Genomic DNA, 26080 nt, shown 5'->3' with positions numbered 1-26080 from the left:
ATGATGTATTCATTCATGTTAATTTACCTCTGGAATCAGTAGCGATTCCATGTTTGATCCAAGTATAGACATAAATATAGAGGCCATGATGACTGTGTTTAACCATTTGGCAGATGACGACCACAGATGACCACAGTAATTAGATTGCATACAAGCACAGCTTTCCATTCATCTCAAAATCCCCAAATAAAAATACCACAACCCCCTCGTCCCCCAGAGGCTTAATAAGGTGTCAGACATGCAGAGAACATCATCTGGCCTTTTAAAAAGGCAAACATGAAAAGAAGGAGGGGTCACTAAATTATTTCATTTAGTACAATGTCAGGAGAAAATGGACTGATGGGAGACAGTATGTAGTTGAGATGATTTGTGTCTCCTCCCACCCCTCCACGGGATCAATGCCAAGGGCGTCAAAAGAATCCTTCATCTTGTTGGAGAAAACTGCATATGCATACAAGCCCCTTAACCCCCTGCTATGGCCCAGCAGCAAGCAACTTAATTTGAGGAAATTTGAAGAGAGTTTTTTACGGAATTTATATTTAAAACCTCATAGATACGTCATTATGTGGATTTATGAAGTGTAATGGAGATAGATTAAAGTGACTAGAGATCATGCTCATATATTCATATCCACAGCTCTGCTTATACTGTACATTAAAATTATGTCCATACTGTATTGCTTCCAAAACACAAACTCTGTGGTTTGTGTTGGACATCATGGTATTGAGTTTAGAAAATCAATATCAAAGAGACAACACAATGGCCACATGTGTATTCTTCCAAAATGCATACACAACTGCGGTTAAACTGCCTATCTATCTGCAACCAAAGTGAGCAAATGACAACTATGGGCACACCATTCAGCCACTTTCATTCTACAGATTGTCCTGACCTCAACAAGCTGCAGTGCATTCAGCCAGAAATGGAAGTGTTTAAAATTAATTGAAAAATTCTTCCAACCAGGCCCACAAGGACCCTGTCGCTACTCTTGGAGTTGCCAAAAATCAACCCTCCTACTCTGTCATTGTCACAGCAGTTTCCCCCAGGCAGCATCTCATGACTTGGAGCCCACTGATGAATGAGTGAAAAATTCCCCAGGATTCCCAGAGACAGAGACAGGTCAGGTACAAACACAGTAAAGCATAGTTAGCTGTTGTTGAATATTTGCTTTCTCACTCTCTCGGTCACGTTAAAGAATGATTGGACTGTCCTTGACCTCAAGTGTTAACACAACATTGCTCTGCAGTACATTAGATCAGGCAAGATCAGCTTTAAAAGCAACCATTAAAAAAGAAAGATGGCAACACAATTTAGAAGCCAGGAAGCAGATAAACTGGGGTGGCTGTAACTCAGGTGGCAGAGCAGGTCAGCCACTAATCAGAAGGTCAGTGGTTCGATCCCAAGCTGCCTCCTGGCTGCATGCCAAATATCCTTGGGCAAGATACTAACCCCATGTTTGCCTACTGGTGGTGGTCAGAGGGCCCGGTGGCGCCAGTGTCCGGCAGCCTCGCCTCTGTCAGTGCGCCCCAAGGCAGCTGTGGCTACAATATAGCTTGCCATCGCCAGTGTGTGAATGGGTGAATGACTGAATGTAGTGTGAAGCGCTTTGGGGTCCTTAGGGACTAGAAAAGCGCTATACAAATGCAGGCCATTTACCATTTGCAGGCCATACTGAACAGTTTTAGAGTACAGGGCAAACTAGAGGCGGAGGCAAGTTTCGTGATGACAGAATTTTTCATATAATGTAGACTGGCTAGGAACAGACAAGGAAAGGTCAAGTCAGACAGGCTGGGGACCATGTCGCAATGTCCAAACACCACTTTAGTGCTCCACAACAAACATTAACAAGTCCTCGTACAAAAAATGCCCATCTGGTAGATTTTCCTGTAATGAAAGGCTGAGGTGACCTTTTTCTGATGACCACAGGATCAACAAAATGAGACTCCCTTTCATCCTGCAGGCTAAAAGCATTTCCCATTGTGAAGTAGAAAATAGGTAATCATGGGTTTAATCTTGCTAGCACGACCCAATGATGTAGAAATGTCACAGGCAGCAAAGAATGCTTGAAAAATGCCAAATACACAAGAGTGTGAATAGAGGCTGGCAGATGTAGGAGGAGGGATGACGAGATGCCCTATGTGTGATATAAGCTAAAGACTTAAAGAGGCAACCAGTGAAGAACTCTCTATAAATGAGCTAATGATTCAATCTTATCTGCAGGGGGGGGGGGGGGGGGGGGGGGGGGGAATGTGGGCATGAAAAATAAGGTCAGGGAGCAAATGGGTTGAGCAAAGAAAGAAAAATGAATATAAACTTTAATGCTCCTGTCAAGTGTGAGATATGTAAATGATGTTCTTAGCTAATGGAGGATGTACACTAAAGACTGGCTGCAGTGCTGCAGAGAATTTCCAGCACTGCATAAATTATGGTGTTTTCAGTTTTTAGAAGCTTTCTTTATATATTTCAGGCTTTGCCAGAGCAACTGAGTAAACCTGAGAAAACGTGTGAGGACACAACCCTACCCTACATATATAGTGTTGAACAGATACCCAGTCTACTGGGTCCACAATGTTAGTAAAAGCAGCGCAACGTTTGATCTCAGTTTCAGCCAGACAGCAGAGAGGGGGGCATTCATGTGCAGGCTGGTATATGGACTCTAGGGATTACCCCCCTATAAATTATTCGCAAGAAATAACATGGCTGGCCAATATAAAACACACACATTTCCACACATGGAGGAAATAAATCTTAAATTCGTGTTACATTTTTCTGGATTGCTTGATACAATTGTCGGAAAATCAACTGCTGTGACCGTGAAACTCCATGATTATTCCATAATCAATTTGCTGACTGAAAGAAAATCAATCAGCAGTCCTTCTGCTTCTTCTTCCTCCTCCTAGCGTTATTCCCACACTGCGGGGTCTGCTTTTCTGCAAAGCCGCCTCCATTCGGCCGATCTTCTTCACGTCGTCTTTGATTCGGTCCATCCATCGCCTTTTTGGTCTGCCCCTTGGTTGCTGGTCTTGGGGGCTGAGTCGCAGTGCATTCTTGCCACTGAGTTTTCGTCACTTCTGACCACGTGCCCATACCATCGCAGTCGCGCTCGTTGCATCTTCTCCGTGATCGGCGCAATGCCCAGCCGCTTTTGGATGTTGATGTTCATGACGTGGTCCCATCGTGTCAGGCCCAGGCACCATCGCAGCATCCGCATTTCCACTGTGTGAAGGTCCTGTTCGTGCTTTGAGGTGGCCAGCCAACACTCTGATCCGTAAAGGGCCACAGGGCGCACTACGCTCTTTTAGATCTTCGACTTAAGGATGTCAGGCATTCGTCGGTCGCACAGGACACCAGTGACTTGGCGCAACTTCATCCAGGGCGCATTGGGTCGTACGTCTGGCAGGATGTCGTCGTCATTGTTGATCATTGATCTGAGGTGCTTGAAGTGAGATACCTTCGCCAGGTATTCTCCATTGATGCTGATGGTGCAGTCGGTTTGGGGGCCGGCTTCTAAGTACTCAGTCTTCTTGGTGTTCAACCTCAGCTCAAAATTCAGCTCTCGAATAATTTCAGATTCCCTTCTCACCATTCAGTTTCAGTTCTACAATTCAATTTCAAGTCCCAAAATTCCGTTTTTTGGAACTTACATCCGGTTCCGGTTCAAGCGCAGATTAATAGAACTACGTTTTACTAGCGGACCGAAAGTGTTACTGACGGGAATCTACAGCATCTTGAGCTGAATTAAGACTTCAGAAGTCATTCGTCATTCGTCATTCGTCATGTCGAATAGCGGATAAACTCTCAGGTTGGTAATAAATGTATTACATGTATAAGAACAAGCGTCATGTTAACAAATGATAGCCGTAAGGTAACTTTTATGCTTATTGTAGCTGCTAGCTAAAAACGCTAATTTAGCGTAGTTCGCCCTGAATTCAGCTTTGACAAACAAATATGATCGACTGTTTCTAGTAGAATTCCAAAGTTGTCATCTTGTACCCTCTCAGAGTACCCCCTCTGTATGCTTGCAGAGACCCCTACAGTAGGGAAACATGCAAAACGGTGTCCAAACCTTTGTATTTTAGCATTACTGGGTCACCTCTGTTTGAAGTGATATAATATGATATACAACTATCACTGTGTTTAACTACCATAATAATTCTTAGGGTACTGAGTGCATGCTTAATTAGATTTTTTTTTTAAACATACTGCTCCATTAATATGTTTGACAGGCTGAAGTTGTCGGGGTCACCTCCTAAATCGACCATCTTTTACAGGTGTTTTGTGCCAGAAATGGCGTGTCCACTGAAGACTGAAGATACTGAATCTTTCATACGCCCCTTTCCATTCCGTTTCTTGAATGCACGCAATGTCGATGCGGCGGTTATTGAGAGTGTCGGCTAGTTCGCAGCTTCCTCCGGTTAATGTACCAACGTTCAGGGCACGGAGGCATAGTAATTGGGCTAGCTCCTTTGGCCTGACCCATCCACTGGCAGGTAGCACTCGTCCTCTTCTCACGTTGTTTGGGCGAGGACGACGCGCGTTGCCCTAGTATTCGTTTTCAAATTTTGAGTTGGCATTGCATTCGGTGTGACCGAAGAATACGCTGACTGGCGCATCGCTCCCCCTGACATCAATGACCCTCACCGCTGGCCAACTTCCTAATGGGTCATTGTTCCCAGCTGGCACCGTGAGGAGGTGGTGATGGGGTTTTGCCAGACCAATAAGCAGTCATTCTACAAATCCATTAATTGTTTTGCAACAAAGAAAATGACCAGTTCTATGACTGGTGTTTCTCTGATGTACGATTATGGTAAATGGTAAATGGCCTGTATTTATATAGCGCTTTACTAGTCCCTAAGGACCCCAAAGCGCTTTACATATCCAGTCATCCACCCATTCACACACACATTCACACACTGGTGATGGCAAGCTACATTGTAGCCACAGCCACCCTAGGGCGCACTGACAGAGGCGAGGCTGCCGGACACTGGCGGCACCGGGCCCTCTGACCACCACCAGTAGGCAACGGGTGAAGTGTCTTGCCCAAGGACACAACGACCGAGACTGTCCAAGCCGGGGCTCGAACCGGCAACCTTCCGATTACAAGGCGAACTCCCAACTCTTGAGCCACGATCGCCCCAAACAGGGCAATCACAATCACAGGGTTAATTAGTGAATTATTTTAATCACCTTTTTGCTTAGTGTTAAACTTTGAACGCTAGGCTCATTATCTTGTGAGTTTTTTTAAGTATTAAATTAATTACAGTCAGGGAAAAAAATATTTGAACCCCAGCTGATTTTGTAAGTTTGCCCACTAAAAATGAAATGGCCAGTCTATAATTTCAATGATTTATTTGAACAGTGAGAGACAGAACAATAACAAAAGAATCCAGAAAATGCATTTCAAAAAAGTTATAAATTAATTAACATTTTCATGAAGGAAATAAGTATTTGACACCCTATTGTTATGGCTGCCGTCGTGGGCTGGGGTTCTGACATGTAAATGTGAGTGTGCAGGTGCGCCTCCAGGAGTGGTGGATCCCGAAGATGGCGTGCCCAGATTGGATGATGATCTGGAGGCGGAGTATAAAACGTCAGGGTTGAGGACGGCAAGCCATCCATCTTAGGTCTTACCCCAACCAGCTGGGGCTGCGACATGCCCTTCATGGGTTCATGGGTGATAAAAAAAAACATACTTAAAAAGTAAGTGCTTATGAAAAAATGATCAGGCAGTTAGACATAAATATGCTGACCAATGAATGCGTGCAGGCTTTTGCTGCAGGTCGCTGCAGCTGACTCTCTGAATCAGTGTCCTCCGGCGTTTTGTGAATCCAGGAGGAATTGGGGTGGATCGCCTTTTCAGTTGGGCAGTTTTCTCATGTTTTGTTAGGCAGGGAGGTAAGTGATTGTCATTTGGTTATGTTTCTTTAGGGATAGGCAAGCAGTCGCTCCTCTCATCTGTTTTCCTTTTGTTTGTTATTTCGGTGTAGGTCCACCCCGAAGCCTGAGTGACTCCTGTGAAATCCGTTTTTGTTTCGTTCCTGTAAATAAACCATTTCTTATTTTAACTTATGTGTGATGTGCTGCTTGGGATCGAACTGGGGGTGGATCATTCCTCTTGTTGCGGTCGGGTCCCCTAGACCGGCTGCAACACTATCAATCAGGAAGATTTCCAACTCCCAGGTGTATTTCACACAAGTATAAAAGACAGCTGTTCATGGAAGCAATCAATCTATCCAGATTCCAAACTCTGCACCATGGCCAAGACCAAAGAGATTTCCAAGGATGTCAGAACAAGATTGTGGACCTACACAAGGCTGGAAAGGGTGACAAGACCATCGCCAAGCAGCTGAGTGAGAAGGTGACAACAGCTGGTGTGATTATTCATAAATGGAAGAACCATAAAATAACTGCCAATTTCTGGAGCTCCACGCAAGATCTCACTTCGTAGAGTTTCAATGATAATGAGAAAGGTGTGAACCAACCCAAAACTACTCTGGAGGAATTTGTCAATGGGACACCAAGTCACCAAGAAAACCCTTGGTACCACTAAAATCCTGCAGTGCCAGCAAGATCCCCCTGCTCAAGAAAGCAGTACAGCACAGGCCCGTTTTGAAGTTTGCCACTGAACATCTCAATAATTCAGAGGAGGACTGGGTGAAAGTGTTGTGGTCAGATGAGAACAAAATCGAGCCATTTGGCATCAACTCAACTCGCCATGTTTGAAGGAGGAGAAATGTTGCCTATGACTCCAAGACCACTGACCCACCATCAAACATGGAGGTGGAAACTATATACTTTGGGGGTGTTTTTCTGCCAAGGGGACAGGACAACTGCACCGCATCAAAGAGAGGATGGATTGGACTATGTACCATCAAATCTTGGGTGAGAACCTCCTTCCCTCAGCCAGGCCATTGAAAATGGGTCGTGGGTGGGTATTCCAGCATGCCAATGATCCAAAACACATGGCCAAGGCAACAAAGGATTGGCTCAAGAAGAATCATATCAAGGCGTTGGATAGGCGAAGTCAGTCTCCAGACCATAATCCTATACAAAATCTGTGGAGGGAGCTGAAGGTTCGAGTTGCCAAACATCAGTCACGAAACATTAAAGACTTGGAGAGGATCTGCAAAGAGGAGTGGGACAAAATCCCCCCTGAGATATGTGCAAAACTTGTGGCCAACTACAAAACACATCTGATCTTTGTGCTTGCCAGGTTTTGCCACCAAGCACTAAAGCATATTTTGCAAAGGGATCAAATACTTATTTCATTCATGAAAATGCAAATTAAATTATAACTTTTTTAAATGCTTTTTTCCTACTATTGAAATTACAGACTAATCATTTCTTTGTTGGTAGGCAAACTTACAAAATCGGCAGGGTTTTAAATAATTTTTTCCCTTAGTGTATATTAATCATGTATATTATTACAATTCATAGACTCTAGTCAGATGGAGTGAAAACATCCTCTTTAAGACTGAATTAAGGAAGTTACAGTCAAATTTAGCATAAAATCAGATCTTTTGGGCAAACCAATTCGCTTTTAAGCCCAGTTGGACCAAACAGCGTTGCAGTTGACCTGCAAGGTGGGCGTCTAGACCTCTGATTGGTGTAGCACACAAATAAATGTGACCCAAGAATACCTCATAATAGATAATAGTAATACTGAATTGGAGACTCGGCTTCGCACCCTTGATTCACCCGTAGCTAGCCAGGCCCCTGTAGCTGGTGCAGCCGAAGATAAGGGACGATCGTGGCTCAAGAGTTGGGAGTTCGCCTTGTAATCGGAAGGTTGCCGGTTCGAGCCCCGGCTCGGACAGTCTCGGTCGTTGTGTCCTTGGGCAAGACACTTCACCCGTTGCCTACTGGTGGTGGTCAGAGGGCCCGGTGGCGCCAGTGTCCGGCAGCCTCGCCTCTGTCAGTGCGCCCCAGGGCGGCTGTGGCTACAATGTAGCTGCCATCACCAGTGTGTGAATGTGTGTGTGAATGGGTGGATGACTGGATATGTAAAGCGCTTTGGGGTCCTTAAGGACTAGTAAAGCGCTATATAAATACAGGCCATTTACCATTTTACCATATAACATAGGACCCGCTAGCTGTTCCCCGGCAAACCCCAAGCAGCTGGGGAAAGAGGGCAGCTGGGTGACAGTGAGGAGGGAGCATAAACAGAGATTTAAACAGAAGCCCCAGGTACACCACCAACCTGTTCATGTGTCTAACCGTTTTCCCCCACTCGGCGACACACCCACCGGGGGTCAAACTCTGGTAATTGGTGATTCTGTTCTCAGACATGTGAAGCTAGAGACACCGGCAACCATAGTCAATTGTCTTCCAGGGGCCAGAGCAGGCGACATTGAGGGAAATTTAAAACTGCTGGCTAAGGGTAAACATAAATTCAGTAAATAATTCACATCGGCAGTAATGACACCCGGTTACGCCAATCGGAGGTCACTAAAATCAATATTGAATCGGTGTGCAACTTTGCCAAAACGATATCGGACTCTGTAGTTTTCTCTGGTCCCCTCCCCAATCAGACCAGGAGTGACATGTTTAGCCACATGTTCTCCTTAAATTGCTGGCTGTCTGACTGGTGTCCAAAAAACAATGTGGGCTTCATAGATAATTGGTAAACCTTCTGGAGGAAACCTGGTCTTGTCAGGAGAGATGGCATCCATCCCACTTTGGAGGGAGCAGCTCTCATTTCTAGAAATATGGACAAATTTATTAAACCCCCTAAAATATGACTATCCAGAGTTGGGATCAGGAAGCAGAGTTGCAGTCTTACACGCCTCTCTGCAGCTTCTCTCCTCCTGCTACCCCCCCAAAAACCCATCTCCATAGAGACTGTGTCAGCTCCCAAACAGACAAAAAACAAACTAAAAGCCAGCAATAAACAATTTAAACATAAAAAAATCACAAAGAAAGAACAAGACAGTATCCACATCTGAACCAAAGAGTAAAACAATGAAATGTGGATTATTAAACATTAGGTCTCTCTCCTCCTAGTCTCTGTTAGAACATGACTTAATAATTGATCAACAAACTGATTTACTTTGCCTTACAGAAACCTGGTTGCAGCAGGATGATGTTGGTTTAAATGAATCAATGAATCAACACTCCCGAGTCATTCTAACTACCAGAAATTTCGAAGCACAGTCGGCCTGTGCAGCAATTTTTCACACCAGCCTATTAATCAACAAAAGACCAATACAGACTTTTAATTCATTTAAAAGGTTTCTCTTCAGCACTGTAGCCAGGCTGACAAAAAGTCAGAGTACTTTTGAGCCAACTATCCCTTTAACGTTAACTACGAATTCATGAACTTCTTCACAAATAAAATTTTAATCATTAGAGAAAAAATTACCAATAATCATCCCAGAGATGTAATATTATCTACAGCTACTTTCAGTACCATTGATATTCATTTAGACTCTTTTTCTCCAATTGATCTTTCTGAGTTAACTTCAATAATTACTTCCTCCAAACCATCAACGTGTCTTTTCCTGCCATTAATTAATTAATGCTTCAATCTTAAATATGATCAACCTATCTCTAATAATTGGCTATGTACCACAGGCCTTCAAGCTGGCAGTAGTTAAACCTAAAAAGCCATCCCTAGACACAGCAGTCTTAGCTAATTATAGGCCAATCTCCAACCATATCAAAAATCCCTGAAAGAGTAGTTGTCAAACAGCTAACAGATCATCTGCAGAGGAATGGATTATTTGAAGAGTTTCAATCAGGTTTCAGAGCTCATCACAGCACAGAAACAGCTTTAGTGAAGGTTACAAATGATCTTCTTATGGCCTCTGACAGTGGACTCATCTCTGTGCTTGTCCTGCTAGACCTTAGTGCAGCGTTTGATACTGATGACCATAATATTCTATTAGAGCACGCTGTAGGTCAGGGGCTGGCAACCCCGGGTGGCACGCAAAGGGTTAACTGATGGCACGACCATAGCTGGACCGGCCACCGGGTATACCGGGCATTTGCCCGGTGGGCCGATGTGATTTTTCGTTTTTATGGGCTGATGGTTTTTTGTTCTTTTTTTGTAACGGTGTAAACAATGAAAGGTGGTGAATTGGCCAAATGCTGGCCGATGTGTAAAATGTAAAAATAACTCTGTTGTTTGGTGGTGGCTATGGCGGAGCTTCCACGGAGGCCAGCAGGTGGTTGAGGGAAAGGGGAGGAGGCAGGAGAGACCCGAGGCGGCCGCCAGTCCGAGTGTCAGGTGAACTGAACTTCAGGTAAGAAGTTATGACCTGCAGTCTATCTGGGTCAGATATAAACCAGCAAAGAAATACTTTTCTTTCTTATTCTCATTTAAAATGTCTAGCTTTTAATAAATAATTATCTGAATCTTACAACCAAAGTTTTTGTCTGATGTAAAATGTATAGAAATCATAGATATACCAACGAGACTGTACATCACTGTCACAACAGCATTTTTGTTTTCAGGGTTGTGAGGAGACCATACATAGCATTTGCATTTTCTGTTGTACAGTTCATTTGCTGTTATGGATAAAAAGTGTCTTTTTTTGTTTCAAAATAGCTAATAACTATTCACTGATAGCTGCCAACATCTGCGAAGAAATATAATTCTGTAAAGTTGTTCTATATAGTGTGTAGCTGTTCATATAGAGCGTTATTAAATTTATTGCTAATGCAATCATATGGCACATTGACTTCTGAGGAAATTTTAGACGGCACTCATCATCAAAAAGGTTGTCGACCCCTGCTGTAGGTATTACAGTGCAGTGGTTTGAATCATATCTATTTAATAGACTCCAATTTGTGCATGTAAATGGAGAGTCCTCTTCCCACACTAAGGTTAATTATGGTGTTCTATAGGGTTCAGTGCTAGGACCAATTCTGTTTACATTATACATGCTTCCCCTAAGCAGTATCATTAGAAGACATAGTATACATTTTCGCTGCTATGCAGATGATACCCAACTCTATCTGTCCATGAAGCCAGATAACACACACCAATTAGTTAAACTGCAGGAATGTCTTAAAGACATAAAGTCCTGGATGGCCGCTAACTTTCTGCTTCTTAATTCAGATAAAACTGAGGTTATTGTACTCGGCCCTGAAAATCTTAGAAATATGGTATCTAACCAGATTCTTACTCTGGATGGCATTACCTTGGCCTCCAGTAACACTGTGAGGAACCTTGGAGTCATTTTTGACCAAGACATTTCCTTAAATGCACATATTAAACAAATATGTAAGACTGCTTTCTCCGATTTGCGCAACATCTCTAAATTAGAAATATCCTGTCTCAGAGTGACGCTGAAAAACTAGTTTATGCATTTATTACTTCCAGGCTGGACTACTTTAAATCATTATTATCATGATCTCCTAAAACCTCCCTGAAAAGCCTTCAGTTAATCCAAAATGCTGTAGCAAGAGTACTGACAGGAACTAGAAAGAGAGAGCATATTTCTCCTGTATTGGCTTCCCTTCATTGCCTTCCTGTTAAATCCAGAATTGAATTCAAAATCCTGCTCCTCACATACAACATCTTAAATAATCAGGCCCCATCTTATCTTAATGACCTTGTAGCACCATATCACCCTATTAGAGCACTTCGCTCTCACACTGCAGGCCTACTTGTTGTTCCTAGAGTATTTAAAAGTAGAATGGGAGGGAGAGCCTTCAGTTTTCAGGTGACCCTGAATCCTCCCTTAGTTGTGCTGCAATAGACATAGGCTGCCGGGGGATTTCCATGATGCATTGAGTTTTTCCTTTCCAGTCACCATTCTCACTCACTATGTGTTAATAGACCTCTCTGCATTGAATCATACCTGTTATCAATCTCTGTCTCTCTTCCGCAGCATGTCATATCCTGTTTTCCTTCTGTCACCCCAACCGGTCGCAGCAGATGGCCGCCCCTCCCTGAGCCTGGTTCTGGCAGAGGTTTCTTCCCGTTAAAAGGGAGTTTTTCCTTCCCACTGTCGCCAAATTGCTTGCTCATAGGGGGTGATATGATTGTTGAGTTTTTCTCTGTATCTATTATTGTACGATCTACTGTACAATATAAAGCGCCTTGAGGCGACTGTTGTTGTGATTTGGCGCAATATAAATAAAATTGAATTAAACTGAATTAATAAAAATAATAAAGTGTATTTGTATTGCCCAGAAAATAAGATACATTAGTCTGATGTCTGATATTTAAATTGTATTTTTCACATAACTACTTAATTGCTTCGATTCTAACCATTACTAATAACTTGGATACAACTGTCCATCTGTCCTCTGCATGGTGTTTTTAATTGCTGCAAACAGTCTTTAGTTTGTGAAAGAAAACCTACACAAACCAGGGGCAAACATGGTAACTGCAACTCAACACCCATATTTCATTCATCTGAACAAAATACAAAAAAATATAAACTACTTAAAACCTCAATTGACTCATTTGGATTGCTGAGGTGAACAATGACTATGACCAAAAATCTGAAAACGTGGCCTTTAAATCTCCCTCTTAACCTGACAAACCTGCATGCATGTGTCACTAAGCTAATTGAGTAGGAAGAAACAGCTTACCAGATTTTCGCTGAGTAGCAGTTATGCCACTTCATCCATAGCCGGAAAACTGACACACTGACAAGGTAACAAAAACTATATTTACTGGCTTTCAAACTACATCTGACAAAACACCCGAGTGACACATATTCTTATGATTTGGATATTTTACAAAGTGGTTAATGTCCCCTCAAGAGTGACTGAGGTGATAGAGTAGGCTTGAGCAGATTCTCAGAGCAGAAACACAACTGCATACCTCTGCACTTCTCTCAGGCCAAGAAAAATATACATAATCATTGTTTTCAGCAGCTGGAATTAGACGATGTAAAACTGAACAGAAACCACAGCTTGTTGACCTTTAATGTAATCTGAATGCAGGGTCAATTTTAAAGATACACGCGTCAGTAGAGTGATCGGATAAATGGATTTTGTATGTAGCTCCATATGGAACTTAGCAATCAGAAATATGGAATCAAAGCAGGTGTTAAAAAGTGCAGATCACAGAGCACAGAAAGTCAACAATGCTTAGACTTCAGTAAAACCATGCCTCTTTTGTGCATGGACAGGAAATGTTTACAGCAGCAACTTCTTAAAAAATGTATGTAATATGAGCTCTAACCACTTCTGTGAATTAATGAATGAATAAAATACTTTCTGATTCTTAAGCCAAGCCACTCTGTATAATTAAAATCTGATAAATTACACCAAAACATTAAAACCAACCAATTTTCTCCACAGGGCAGTTCCATGCAAAACATGCTCTGTTTCTTACATCAATATTTTTTTTTTGGGGGGGGGGGGGGGGGGGGGGGGGAATACAATTTGGTACATTGTTATATAAAAGCATCCTAGCATACAACAACATACCGCAGACAGTCATCAATTATGGGCGGGACTAGGGAAACAAAACAAAAGGCCACCTGTGGTACCTGCACAGCAAATAACAGTGTAGTTATACAGTAATGTAAGACTGGCAGATTCCTGGTGGAAAACACAGCTGCCGATCGCTACTATAAAAAGACCAAATAATCATTTCTTAGGCATCACTTTATGCTCCCTCTCAGGGTGTGAGGCCACAGATTTTCTGCCAGGATGTGTGTTTAGCTTTTGCTAAATGGTGATTGTGGGTAATAAAGTTGTGGGGGTGGGGAAGAGAGTGGGTAATATTGCACACAGATTACTACTTTGCTTAAATGATGAAATTGTGTCATAACTACAGAAACATTCAGAGCCTCAGATAAACAAGGAAGGGCCAATGTTTTGGGGAGAAAAAATGCTGTCAAAAAAGTGGAAATTTCTCTGTGAACACTATGTGATTGAAAAGATAAAACTAAAAACAATCACATGGCAAAACAAAGATAAATGGTGTAGCAAGTTATAGCAGCTCAACGGGGCCCAGACTCATTCAGCTGTCTATGCATACTTTAATGGAGATGCTGTTTTGACATGTCTTTTTCCTGCAGCTCCGAGGGACTGCCTGCAACTTTAAACAGAACTGACCAACTTTTTAGAGCAGTTTAAACCACTCGTGTTCAGTTATTCCAAATATTTTTGATACGCTTTGTTTCATTTGTTGGTATTTTATTCCAAAGTGGTATTATCTAAGGATGTTTTGGCTGTGGTAATAGCTTCGTATACTACAACTCCTTAGAGAAGCTACTTGAATTAGTATCTACTAGCCATACTACAATCTTGTGGCTTCAGTGCTGACTTTGAATATTTAGAGGACATATAGAGGTTAAAAAAGTCACCATATAAAGAAAGATTCCTGTTTAACAATCTATTTCTACTACAGCAACTTAATAAAGAAGCTTTAATGAAAATAAGCAGTGCAACACCAGTGTAATCCCATACAAATGATTTGTACTTAAATAACGGCTCTGTGACTTTCAGTTACAGAGGATATGCAGAACTAGCCCATATTATGGTTTGCAACACAACCTGAACATTACCTTGAGTATTGAGTTGAAATCTCCTGTCAAAATGATCCTGTAATACTCTACATACATTAGCTTCTCTCTAATAGTAGGTTGACACCTATCCAGGCCCAAACATTTCCAAGCCATTAACCATCAGAAAGACACATTGGTGTTCCGCACTTACTTTATGTATCCCTTCCATTTCTAAGCCACTGAGGTTTGCGTAAAGCGAGTGGTGCCTCTTTCCTAACAGTGATGTTGTAGTGACATTAGCTGTCGTTGGGGTTGCCTTGTCTGAGAGGCTGTCTTGTTGCTTATCATGTTGCTCCACCGACCCCCTCAACTCCGGCTGTTGTGCCTCAAAAGCTTTCGCCTCGTCGCGGCTCTCCATTTCTCTGTTTGCCGGCGCGGGCTCAGGCTGCTCAGGCCGAGTGCACAAGTCGTACATCACTCTCTGTCAAAGTTAAACAGAGCGGAGGAGATCAATATGACCACAAGAGGTGCTCGGCCAAGACCAAGCCATTGCTTGTGTTTCATTTGCTGAAGGAGAATTACATGGACCGCAGGTTGACTTCCACCAGTTCACGAGCAGGACTGGGCTCTTATTCAAGGCTAAGGTGAAGTGTCTGAAAACAAGCAAATGACTCTTACTGCCATGGTATCAAGCTCTTAATTTTGTAAATCTAAATGGTACTGACAAAAACAGCTCTCGTGCTGGATGTTGAGGGTTGATTAAAAGCAGTTATAACTCCTGGTTCATCTCTAAAGTACGTCCTCTCTTTACGCAGTGACGTTTTCCAAAATGAGGACAATCAGCTCCAAAGGGATATTATATATTTTTGGTCTTCGCTTGTGAAAACCAATCAATGAATGTCACAGCACAGCAGCATTCTTGAGCATACTGTTATATTTATCACAGTGTAGCATTCAGATTCAGAGTCCAGCTCACAACATTGAAATAACCCATTTCTTCTTGCCTCGCTGCTCGTCTGCACGAGGGGGAGGGTTGTCATAAATAGAAAAGGAAAGACACGCTAGTTCACTCATACCCTACGTAATGTTGAAATAGCCCGTGCAGTCCCAAATCAAGTAGAACACGACAAGAGACGTGTGATAGCGAAAAAAAGAACAGACTAACAGGTCTTCGCTTCAGCCCTCATTCTCTCAGCAAGGTTGAGATGTGGGTGGCATGCTTACTCCTCAGCTGTGAGTCTCTCCGTATTCATGCTGCCTTGTCAAGAAGCATTTCATCCAGAAGCAATAAGACTCAACAGGGTGCTTAATCCCTTCTTGGTTGCTGCGCTATAAAGGTGAAGCAGGAGGACGAAGAGAAAAATGTGTGTGTGTGTGTGTGTGAGATGTCGAGTGTCTATGAAAGGAGGGGGCTGGGAGGACTGCATCCATCGTCCTATCACAAAAAGGCAGGTTTTGAGAAGGGACCCAATCATTACAGGGACTAGAGCTCGTTTCCATGGAGATGACGCTGGAATGATGTTGGCTGCCTATTGATTGCTCAAGGGGCAGTAGACAGTGCAACAGAGGGAGGCTGCAGGAGGCAGGCAGACAGACAGCTATGACCAGCAGAAACTGACTGTAATGTTTTACTGTAGTTGTGCACTAGGGAAATGGACGCAATTAGAGTACGGTAGATGGATATGTGAAATACATCGTATAGTCATTTACTTGACTGGATATGAGAAAAAAAAGTATGTTTTAGACAGTGAGGGCGAAAAGTTCATCTTAAGAGTAAAGTTTCTTTATGTGAAACTGTAAAGAAATCAGAATCAGAATACTTTATTAATCCCATAATTAAGGAAATTATGCAGTATTAAAATAGGCCTCTATGAATAATTTTTACTTTCCCGACACAGGAAGTTGTAGCCAATCAGTGTCTGACAAGCCTCACCTCTGTAAACTGGAATAAATTTACTGGAAATCCCAGCTGTGCTGTGGATGCCTTTTTGCTGCATTTTGATAGTTTATCTAACAAATAATCTATCTTACTGTGTAAGAAACCACCAAAGGAATTTGCATTTTGGTGAGTGATATTTTTAAAATAAGCATTTTTTTTCTAGTTGTGAAAATGCAACTTTCGTATAAAGCATTACTTCAAACATTAGAGAAGCTATAGTTAGGAGCAACAAAGACTAACTGGAAATTTTGGCTTTTTAAAAATTTTTTCTACCTGGTATTTTTCTGGTGTGTTGCCAGTGCAATCAAAAGTAAAATCACATACAGTTCACCCTGAAAATTAAAGTTCACATTTCCTTTACCGTGCAGATTTTGATACATTAAATGGTTAAAAATTGAGAGCCACAGACTTTTGGCTCACACACACAAGGTTCCTTTTTTTGTCCTAACATCGGTTTCCCCAGCTTCAACCTATTCCATTATTACTTAGTTTGCTCACAAGATCTTAAATCTTAAGTAGCCTAAAGACAAACCAACCAACACATGAGTGCCTCTGAACACCATCTATATTCTGCTTCAACTCCTTTGAAATTTTAAATTTGCTCCTTTGTTAGTAGCAGTGTTCTTGACAGCAAAACAACTAAATAATATGTGAGAGAGCTGCAGTACACATGACCACTGCTTAGGGCTGTGTGATATGATCAAAATCTCATATCCCGATATAAGACATCTATTGTGCCGATAACGATATAAATCACAAAAATGTAACATTTTCTGTAAATTCTGTGAATCTCGGGCAGCTCGACTTGCGTGAAGTGTTTCCAGCTGGGCGTCATGTACCTGGAGTCGAATGTTTTAACCGATGTATGAAACTATACATTTTTAGACATAAGTTGTAACGGCCGCCGTTTTCTTTGTGAGTATTTATTACGCAGCGTGCTGCGGGGAAAAGCCTGTTCTAACGTTTGAGTCTAAGGTTTATTTTTAAGCACCTGATGACTCTGTTTTGCTTCTCATCCATAAATACTTTGCATACTCTTTCACGTGATTCAGTTTATTTAGAAAAGTCTCAACAGGATCTTGAGCTTTATTGTGAAAGGTTTATGTGGAAAATAAACAAGCGGACATGCAGTGGTTTTACCGTCGTTGTTGCTAACGACAACGCATAAAAACAGGCGCTTGTCTGTTCATAGTGTGGTTATATTAAATATAAGAGAAAGGGAGAACTTTAAGAAAATTAATATAGCCACTACAGTAACCATCAAAACGATGAAAAAATATTGCCGCAGTTTATTTTGCGACACAACGAAACAAACGATAGCGTAAAATGAAACGATAGATGTTTTTATATCGTGATCCGATATATATCGTTATATCGAACAGCCCTACAGCCCTGCTTACAAGAAGATACAGTAACTATGAAAAATCTTACTGAGCATAAAATAATAAATCTCAAACCACATATGCCCCTGCAAAGAAAGGAGCTTCAGCCAGGCGCATCATAGATCAATGGCAGAGACATCCTTTTATGCTCATTTTGGCACAATCGGAAGAGCATCTCACAAGAAAATAAATATTATGTTACACTCACACACTTCACATTGAAATTTAAACATTATTACAGACAAGATATAGACTGATTAAAAAGCCCAAAAGAAAAAACAATGAATATGCCTTTCCACACATGCTGAAAAATATTATCAGCAGATCAGACATGACGAAAAGAAAGAGGGATGAGTCAGTGCATTCTTGTTAGAGTATTAGTATTTGGGTCCAATACCTTAGCAGCAACGTGTAAGAAATATTAAAGAAAAATATAGAGAGATGAACAATTGCCCACTTTTTAGATACAGTTCAAGCTTTGATTAATTATTCAAATCCATGCCTATGAAAACTTTATCCAAAATTTAAGACATGGAAGCACAGTGACCCAATTCTGCCAGTCCTACAAGAGACACATAAACACACACACCCTCCACCCTCCTCTCTGCACATATCATGCAATATTCACCTCCAATAGACGGTTCAATCTTAAGAAAGTGTGAAAATTAAGTTTCTAAGCTGTCATATCGGCCAAAATGGCTGTTTCGGACTTTAAACTATTTAACACATCTTGCATCATTTTGACATTTTAAAAAGCTGCAACATTTGCTGATATTTGCTTCTTTCCTTTCGTTTTACTTGACTGTTTCGGTGCACAACTGATATACAAAATACAGTTCCTGATAGCTTAATCTTTTAGATTTCATTCATCCATCTGTTCTTTGACTATGACTTGACTTTGCAAGTAACAGCCAATCAGAAGAAAGCTGGCTCAAAAGAAAGAGAAATGGAGCTAAAGCAAGAAGCTAAAATAATTGGCTGCAACAAGGCATATGTATAAATGGAGGTTAAAATAGGCCGAAAAAATCCAGAATGATGTTCGAGCACCTTCACATGATAGGTAGGTTAATGTATATTACTCTTGAAAGAGGTCATTTTTCAAAATTATTCAGTAATAACACAATAATGACATCCAGTTTCCACCCACAATACTATTAAGACCGTAGGGTCTTAATAGGGACCGTAGGGTCTTTACCTTACAACAGCGGTCCCCAACCCCTGGGCCACGGACCGGTACTGTGAGTCGTTGGGGACCGGGCCACGAGAGTTGAGACACAGGTGTGACATTTATGGTTTTTGGGGTTTTTATCGTTATTTTTTATCGTTTTTAACATTAACTCTGTTTCCCTGGGTCTTTTCCTGTGTGTTATTAATAAATGTTCTTTTTTCTGGTACTGGTTTTATTTTGTTGTATTTATCTTAAAGGTCGGTCCATGAAAATAGTGTTGGACAGCTTCCTTACAATATAAAGCGCCTTGAGGCGACTGCTGTTGTGATTTGGTGCTATATAAATATAAATTAATCTTTTTTTTCTCATCCCTCTGATGCATTTTGATGGAGATGTAAACAAAGTTGATTGCAGTAGTTCAGCATCTAGCTAGAGAAGAAATGTGAACATAAATGGAGTAAAGTTTATTTTAAGGAAATTTAAAGGTATTTTCAGGTAATTTCAAATGCAACTTGTCAAGCAGCTCAAAATATCATGACAGAAACACACAAACAATTTCTGCATAGCCCATCAAAAAATGTGTCTGCAACCTAAAGGCACAGCTTTCCTTTTTTTATATACTTCTCAGAGACATGGAGAAAAAAAAACATTGATATGTAAAATGGAGTAAGACATAATAAACACCGGACACCATCCCTCCTCACCATCTATCACCAAGAGCAACTCCAGAATGGAACAATCCAACCGCTCTCCAGGAAACTGATTACAGACCCCAAGCTGTGCATCATGGTGAGCCCAACTATATCAAGCTGGTATCTCTCAGCGTCAAGCACCGGTTCAGGCTCCTTCTCCACCAGAGCAGTGATGCTCCATGTAAGCCGGTTGCAGATCTGCTGCAACCGGCTTGGTTGCAGCAGATCAGACCGATAAGGTCCCCACCCTCGACTGCCACTGATCTATATTGCACCAGGTATTGGGTCCACATGAGGCGTGGCGTGTTCTCGCAAGTCTGGCGTTTCAGCAAAAAACGGTTTGCTTAGGGCAGGGGTGGGGAACTCCAGGTATCAAGGGCTGGTGTCCTGCAGGTTTTAGATATTACCCTGGGTCAACACACCTGAATCAAATGATTAGTTCATTACCAGGCCTCTGGAGGACTTGAAGACATGTCGAGGTCATTTAGCCATTTAATCAGCTGTGTTGGATCAATGACACATCTAAAACCTGCACGACACCGGCCCATGAGGCCTGGAGTTCCCCCACCCCTGGCTTAGGGAGACACTAGCAGAATACTCACAATAATGTAGCTCATAGGATCACTAGGCCACACAAATCCCAATCATCAGAATAAGGGGGAGATGAAGAGGCTTTAACCCCTACATATAAGATAAATAAGGATAATATATGGAGCTTAAAAATTAGCATATTTCTCCTTTAATATATTTTTTATTTAATTATTACAGATAATAGTTAAATGAGCACGGCATAAAGTCAGAGAAACTTTGTTATAATTAACACCTGTGGCTGTTAAGTAAACTGATCTGATGATCATGTTTGCAAACAGCTAGCATGCGCACAACATTAACGTGAAAACACTTGCCAAAACTGTACTTGAGACCATTCCGCACTTCAAGTCACACTGTTGTATGTACTGTATGTAAAATATTTTGTACAATGACTTTGAGATCAGCATATATGCTGTTTACATGTCAGTATATGACAACAAAGTTGACTTGGAAATGACAAAGCCATCCATACTAGATTCATGTTGCTTAGCCAGGTTACAGATTTAAGTACTATTGAATTGTTTTTCCATGTGTGGTCACATGATTCTAAAGCATCATGATGCTTATGGAAGGCATGTGTGCAGCTTTTGACTCATGAGATCCAACAGGAGCAGGATCAGGCAAAGATATGCAGCACTGTCCAAGTAAAGACAGTCAGGACCACCACATAAGCATGGACTGAGGACACCAAGGACAGAATATATTTTCATATAGAAAAGTTTCTACTAACATACTGAATGCCAACCATAAAAAAGTCATAACTGCCAGGAACTAGAAGAATGTTGCATAATAACAAGATGATTAAAAAAACACAAAACAAACATGGATAGGTTAACCTGGAAATATGAAGTTGCTCACCTCCATGTTTCTTTTCATACATTTGGACGGCGAGGACTCCTCAGATCTAGAAGACTCAGTGCAGGACAACGGCTGGTCGTCCCAGCCTGCATGGGGAGTGTTGAGAGAGTGGCAAATATTTGGAGATCTGTTCTGACAGGTGTCCAAGACTGTAGGAGTGGCACAGGGGTCAGCTGCACATAAGTTCCTCTCTGAAGGCTGCTTCCACTGATCTAGTTTGATTTTGCTTTTTGGTGAGTGGGAGGTACTATGGGGTCTCTGTAGCAAGCTCCTCTGGGGGGTTAGGAGGGGGGTCGTCTGACAGTATTTACTGCTGTCTTCCTGAGATGGCTTCCTTGACAGGCTTTTGAAAACATGCCTGAGGGGTGCCGCTTTCTGTGCCCCCTGCAACAGTCTTCCATGAGCTTCTAGCAGGTGGCAAAGGAAGATGGCCTTTTCTAGCTCAAATTTCTGCCTGTGATGCAATTTATAAGCTGCCTGCTCACCGTTTATCTTCATATACAGAGTTAGCAGTAAGTGCTCCAGCTTTGTATACGTCTGTCTGCTGCAAAAACAAAAAGCCTTTTTCCGTGTGGAGTCAACGCTACCGTGCCATTTACTGCTTTCAGTGTCCACCTTTTTAGCCAGAAAATACCTGTGTCTGTTATAGTTTCTGTCCTTTTGGTCTCCTCGCCTGGCTGTCAGCTCCCTCACAGCTCTTTGCTGCTCTCTCTCTGCTTCTTCTCGTAGCCATCTAATCTCCGCAGTGAGCGCTTCATGAGCCTGTCGTGTTCTCGATTTTGCCACTTCCCAGTCAGCACGCAGGCTCTCTAGGTCTTGTCCACAGCCCGACAGGTCCTGGCATGGTTTCATAGATGACAGTACCACAGAGTTATCCCTGTCTTCAGTCATGATGCCTTATTCACAGCACAACATGCATGGAAGGGTAAACAGTTCTCACTTCTAAAGAATTGGCTAAGTATCAGAACTGAGTGGCCATGCAGGTGAATGATGGGTTTGGTGGGTTAGAAATTCAGCATGCAAATGACATAAGGTCACTGGGGGGGGGGGGGGAGAAATCGAAAAAAAAAAGACAGATGAAGGTTAAGGATGAAGGTAATATATGAAATATAAAATGTAGTGTTTTTAGATGATTAAGAAATTGATCGTTTCTTAGGGAGGGTTTTGTTATGAAGGGAGAAAGAAAGACTGAACATCTTTGTGCAACCAGGAAAGGACATTGTGATGGTAGCTGACTGCTTTATGTTCGGACAGAGATTTCAAATTTACCTAGAATAAATATGGCACTCAATAATTAGTTTTTATCTAACGTTGCCTGGATGAACTCAAACATCTTAACAAACACAGAACAAGGCACGAACAATGGAGTGTATGTAACAGCAGTCAAACATTAAGCTGAGGATGCAATAAGTGATATGATGCAAAAAAAGATCTGTCTTAGCTGCCGTTACTGAAACCCGTTTTGCCCATCACTAGCTCAACTTAGCGGTTCCCATATGGACGCGAGAGTACGGTTAGTATTACACGGAGGATGGGGACTCTGCTAATTCGAGCTAATTAACTAGCTTAATCTTGGTTTAGCATGTTACTGTCATGCCCTCAAATAGGTGACGCTAAACTCTATTACGCTATTCTGTAATGTGAATAACACTCTCTAGCATCCTGGAGTCGGAAAAAACAAAACAAGACAAAAGGGAAAAAAAGAAAAAAACACTTCTGGCTACTACGTCCTGTTAGCCTGTGTTAGCTTAAGGTTTGTTTGTTTTTTAGCCATAACTTGTCTCAAACTCACCTCTCAGCAGACTCAACTACTATAATGAACTTTTCATCAATGGGGACATCTTCTTTTGACTAAAGTATTTCTGTCAGCATTCAAATTAGCTGTGTAATAACACTAATACCGCCTACGTTTAGTTGTTAAAGGTCCACAGAGCCATGCAAGAAGGGGTTTGTTTATGTGACAGACACCAGTGTGACACTCAGCCTCTGTCCAGCGTCATCCTGCTGGCCCGGCCAGGAGCAATGCTGCTTTCACGTACTTCACGTCCTTTCTCACCATGGCAACGCTTCATGACATATGAGATTGGTAATTTTTCAAGGTTGGATAGATTTCAGTTGTTTTTATATGGCTTCAGTTTCTTATATTTCTGTATTTTATGTAAAGATTTGAGTAGTTCATGGGCTCATTTGAAGTGTTTGTTTTTATTCCCCCTCCTCCAAAATATGGAGTATTACCTACTGATATTGAAGGCAACATACCATCCTCTCAACTTGTGGGAGATGAAGGACCACTAGTGGTTACACAGTGCTAGTGTGATGTAAATCCGCCAATTTTCTATGTATTTTTAATCAAGGTTTATTATCTTAACTATTATTTTTTTATAACTATAATAATAACTATTATTAGGGCCCGAGCACCGATAGTGCGAAAGCCCTATTGTATCTGCTCCGTTTATTATTATTAGGGCCCGAGCACTAAAAGTGCGAAGGCCCTATTGTATCTGCTCCGTTTCTTCTTCTTCTTCTTCTTCTTCTTCTTCTTATTATTATTATTATTATTATTATTATTATTATTATTATTATTATTATATTATTATTATTATTATTATTATTAGGGCCCGAGCACTAAAAGTGCGAAGGCCCTATTGTATCTGCTCCGTTTCTTCTTCTTCTTCTTCTTCTTCTTCTTCTTCTTCTTCTTATTATTATTATTATTATTATTATTATTATTCAGGCAAAACAAGGGCCTTTTTGAGGGCCTAAACATGGTCAAAAACTCATGAAATTTTGCACACATGCCAGGTCTGGTGAAAAATTTTGTATTTTAATGGTTTTACATATGAGCACTGGGAAATGGCTCTAGAGTGCCACCTATGCCTTGTTAAATGCAGCCCTACGACCACATCGTTTGAGCTACATCATGTATGAAATTTGGCACACATGTGTATCATGACAAGACGAACAAAAAAAGTCAGTGGGCCCATTGATGCAAACCCAACAGGAAGTCCGCCATTTAGACGTGAAGGTGAGATTTTGGCTCTAATTTTGCCATTTCCATGCCTCGAACTTTTTCGAACTCCTCCTTGGGATTTGGTCGTATAAGCTTCATCTTTGGTCAGTGTCAACTACACACTTGGGCCATGTTAAATTGCGGAGCTTTTGAGTTTTCGCGATACGGCGAGGCCGTGGCGCCACGGCGAATTTTGATGACTCGCCATGAAAATCTTATTGCCTCTCATTCTGTCATACATTGTCCGATCTGGACCAAAGAGCACACATATGATAAGGCTCCAGCCCTGAACATATTTCAACTGCCATATTTGACACCAGGGACAGCGCCACCTAACGGGAACAGGAAATGTCATGTTTTACACTTTGGGGTACAGTATTGTGATGGGTGACATTTAGAGCCTCAAATTTCTCCAGGAAAGCCTTGAGGAGTTGGTCTTGGGTTACAGTGAAAACTGTGAGTTTTCGCGAAAGGGTGTGACCCCGAAAGCATGGCGAACTTTCATGTCTCGCCATGAAGAAACAAATTAATATAATTCAATGAAATCCAGTCTGATCAGTACCAAACTTTACAGGCATGATGTCAGACCCGCCCTGAACAGATTGATGTGCCCATTGACAGGAATACGAAGAGCGCCACCTAGTGGCAACAGGAAATGTCATGGCTTTCACTTTGTTGTACTGATTTTCACAGGTTCATCATGGCCACCTCAAAAGTGGTGAATATTACCATGAGACCCTCATGATGCTTCAGTGCGAAAATTGTGACTTTAAACTGAACGGCGCACCCTGGTGGCAACGCGGTTCACCATGAAAACTGAAGTGGCTTTTGAGGGGCTTAGAAAGTTTAAAAAGTCTTGAAATCAGATCGGACGTGCTGGTTTTAGGTGTTGGGCGTGGCTCGACGCGCCGGGGCGACAGGGTCCTCATTACGCTGCTTGCAGCTTTAATTAGGGCCCGAGCACTGAGAGTGCGAAGGCCCTATTGTATCTGCTCTGTTTCTTCTTCTTCTTATTATTATTATTATTAGGGCCCGATTTTAATGGTTTTACATATGAGCACTGGGAAATGGCTCTAGAGCGCCACCTATGCCTTGTTAAATGCAGCCCTACGACCACATCGTTTGAGCTACATGTATGAAATTTGGCACACATGTGTACCATGCCAAGACGAACAAAAAAGTCAGTGGGCCCATTGACGCAAACCCAACAGGAAGTCCGCCATTTGGACGTGAAGGTGACATTTTGGCTTTAATTTTGTCATTTCCATGCCTCGCACTTTTTCGAACTCCTCCTTGGGATTTGGTCGTATAAGCTTCATCTTTGGCCAGTGTCAACTACACACTTGGGCCATGTTAAATTGCGGAGCTTTTGAATTTTTGCGATACGGTGAGGCCGTGACGCCACGGCGAATTTCGATGACTCGCCATGAAAATCTTATTGCCTCTCATTCTGTCATACATTGTCCGATCTGGACCAAAGAGCACACATATGATAAGGCTCCAGCCCTGAACATATTTCAACTGCCATATTTGACATCAAGGACAGCGCCACCTAGTGGGAACAGGAAATGTCATGTTTTACACTTTGAGGTACAGTATTGTGATGGGGGACATCTGCAGCCTCAAATTTCTCCAGAAAAGCCTTAAGGAGTTGGTCTTGGGTTACAGTGAAAACTGTGAGTTTTCGCGAAAGGGTGTGACCCCAGCAGCATGGCGAATATTGATGTTTCGCCATGAAGAAACAAATTAGTATAACTCAATGAAATCCAATCTGATCAGTACCAGACTTTACAGGCATGATGTCAGACCCGCCCTGAACAGATTGATGTGCCCATTGACAGGAATATGCAGAGCGCCACCTAGTGGCAACAGGAAATGTCATGACTTATACTATACTATATATATATATATATATAGATATAGATATAGATAGATAGATAGAGAGATAGATAGATAGAGAGAGATATATATATACATATATATATATAGATATAGATATAGATAGATATATAGATATAGATAG

The 26080-nt window shown here is 41.8% G+C and overlaps 1 protein-coding gene across 17 annotated transcripts in view; it reads right to left on the bottom strand.

Annotated features, from left to right (window-relative positions):
* Window positions 1-23010, bottom strand: part of tspoap1 (TSPO associated protein 1) — a 78042-nt gene extending 55032 nt beyond the window's left edge. For 16 of the 17 annotated variants that reach the window (XM_012920803.4, XM_076888955.1, XM_076888957.1 and 13 more), the window contains exons 1-2: window positions 22840-23010; window positions 21048-22084 (exon numbers count right to left, since the gene is read on the bottom strand). In XM_012920803.4, coding sequence (XP_012776257.2) covers window positions 21048-21938 — 891 coding nt within the window. In that variant the 5' untranslated portion in view covers window positions 21939-22084; window positions 22840-23010. Of the gene's footprint in view, window positions 1-14628; window positions 15785-21047; window positions 22085-22839 lie in introns of those variants that run through there. The other variant, XM_076888966.1, reaches the window with a different exon arrangement.
* Window positions 23011-26080: the final 3070 nt, after the last annotated feature.

Source organism: Maylandia zebra, linkage group LG10, assembly GCF_041146795.1.
Source record: "Maylandia zebra isolate NMK-2024a linkage group LG10, Mzebra_GT3a, whole genome shotgun sequence".
Lineage (NCBI taxonomy): Eukaryota > Metazoa > Chordata > Actinopteri > Cichliformes > Cichlidae > Maylandia > Maylandia zebra.
This window is presented reverse-complemented; position numbering and strand designations above follow the sequence as displayed.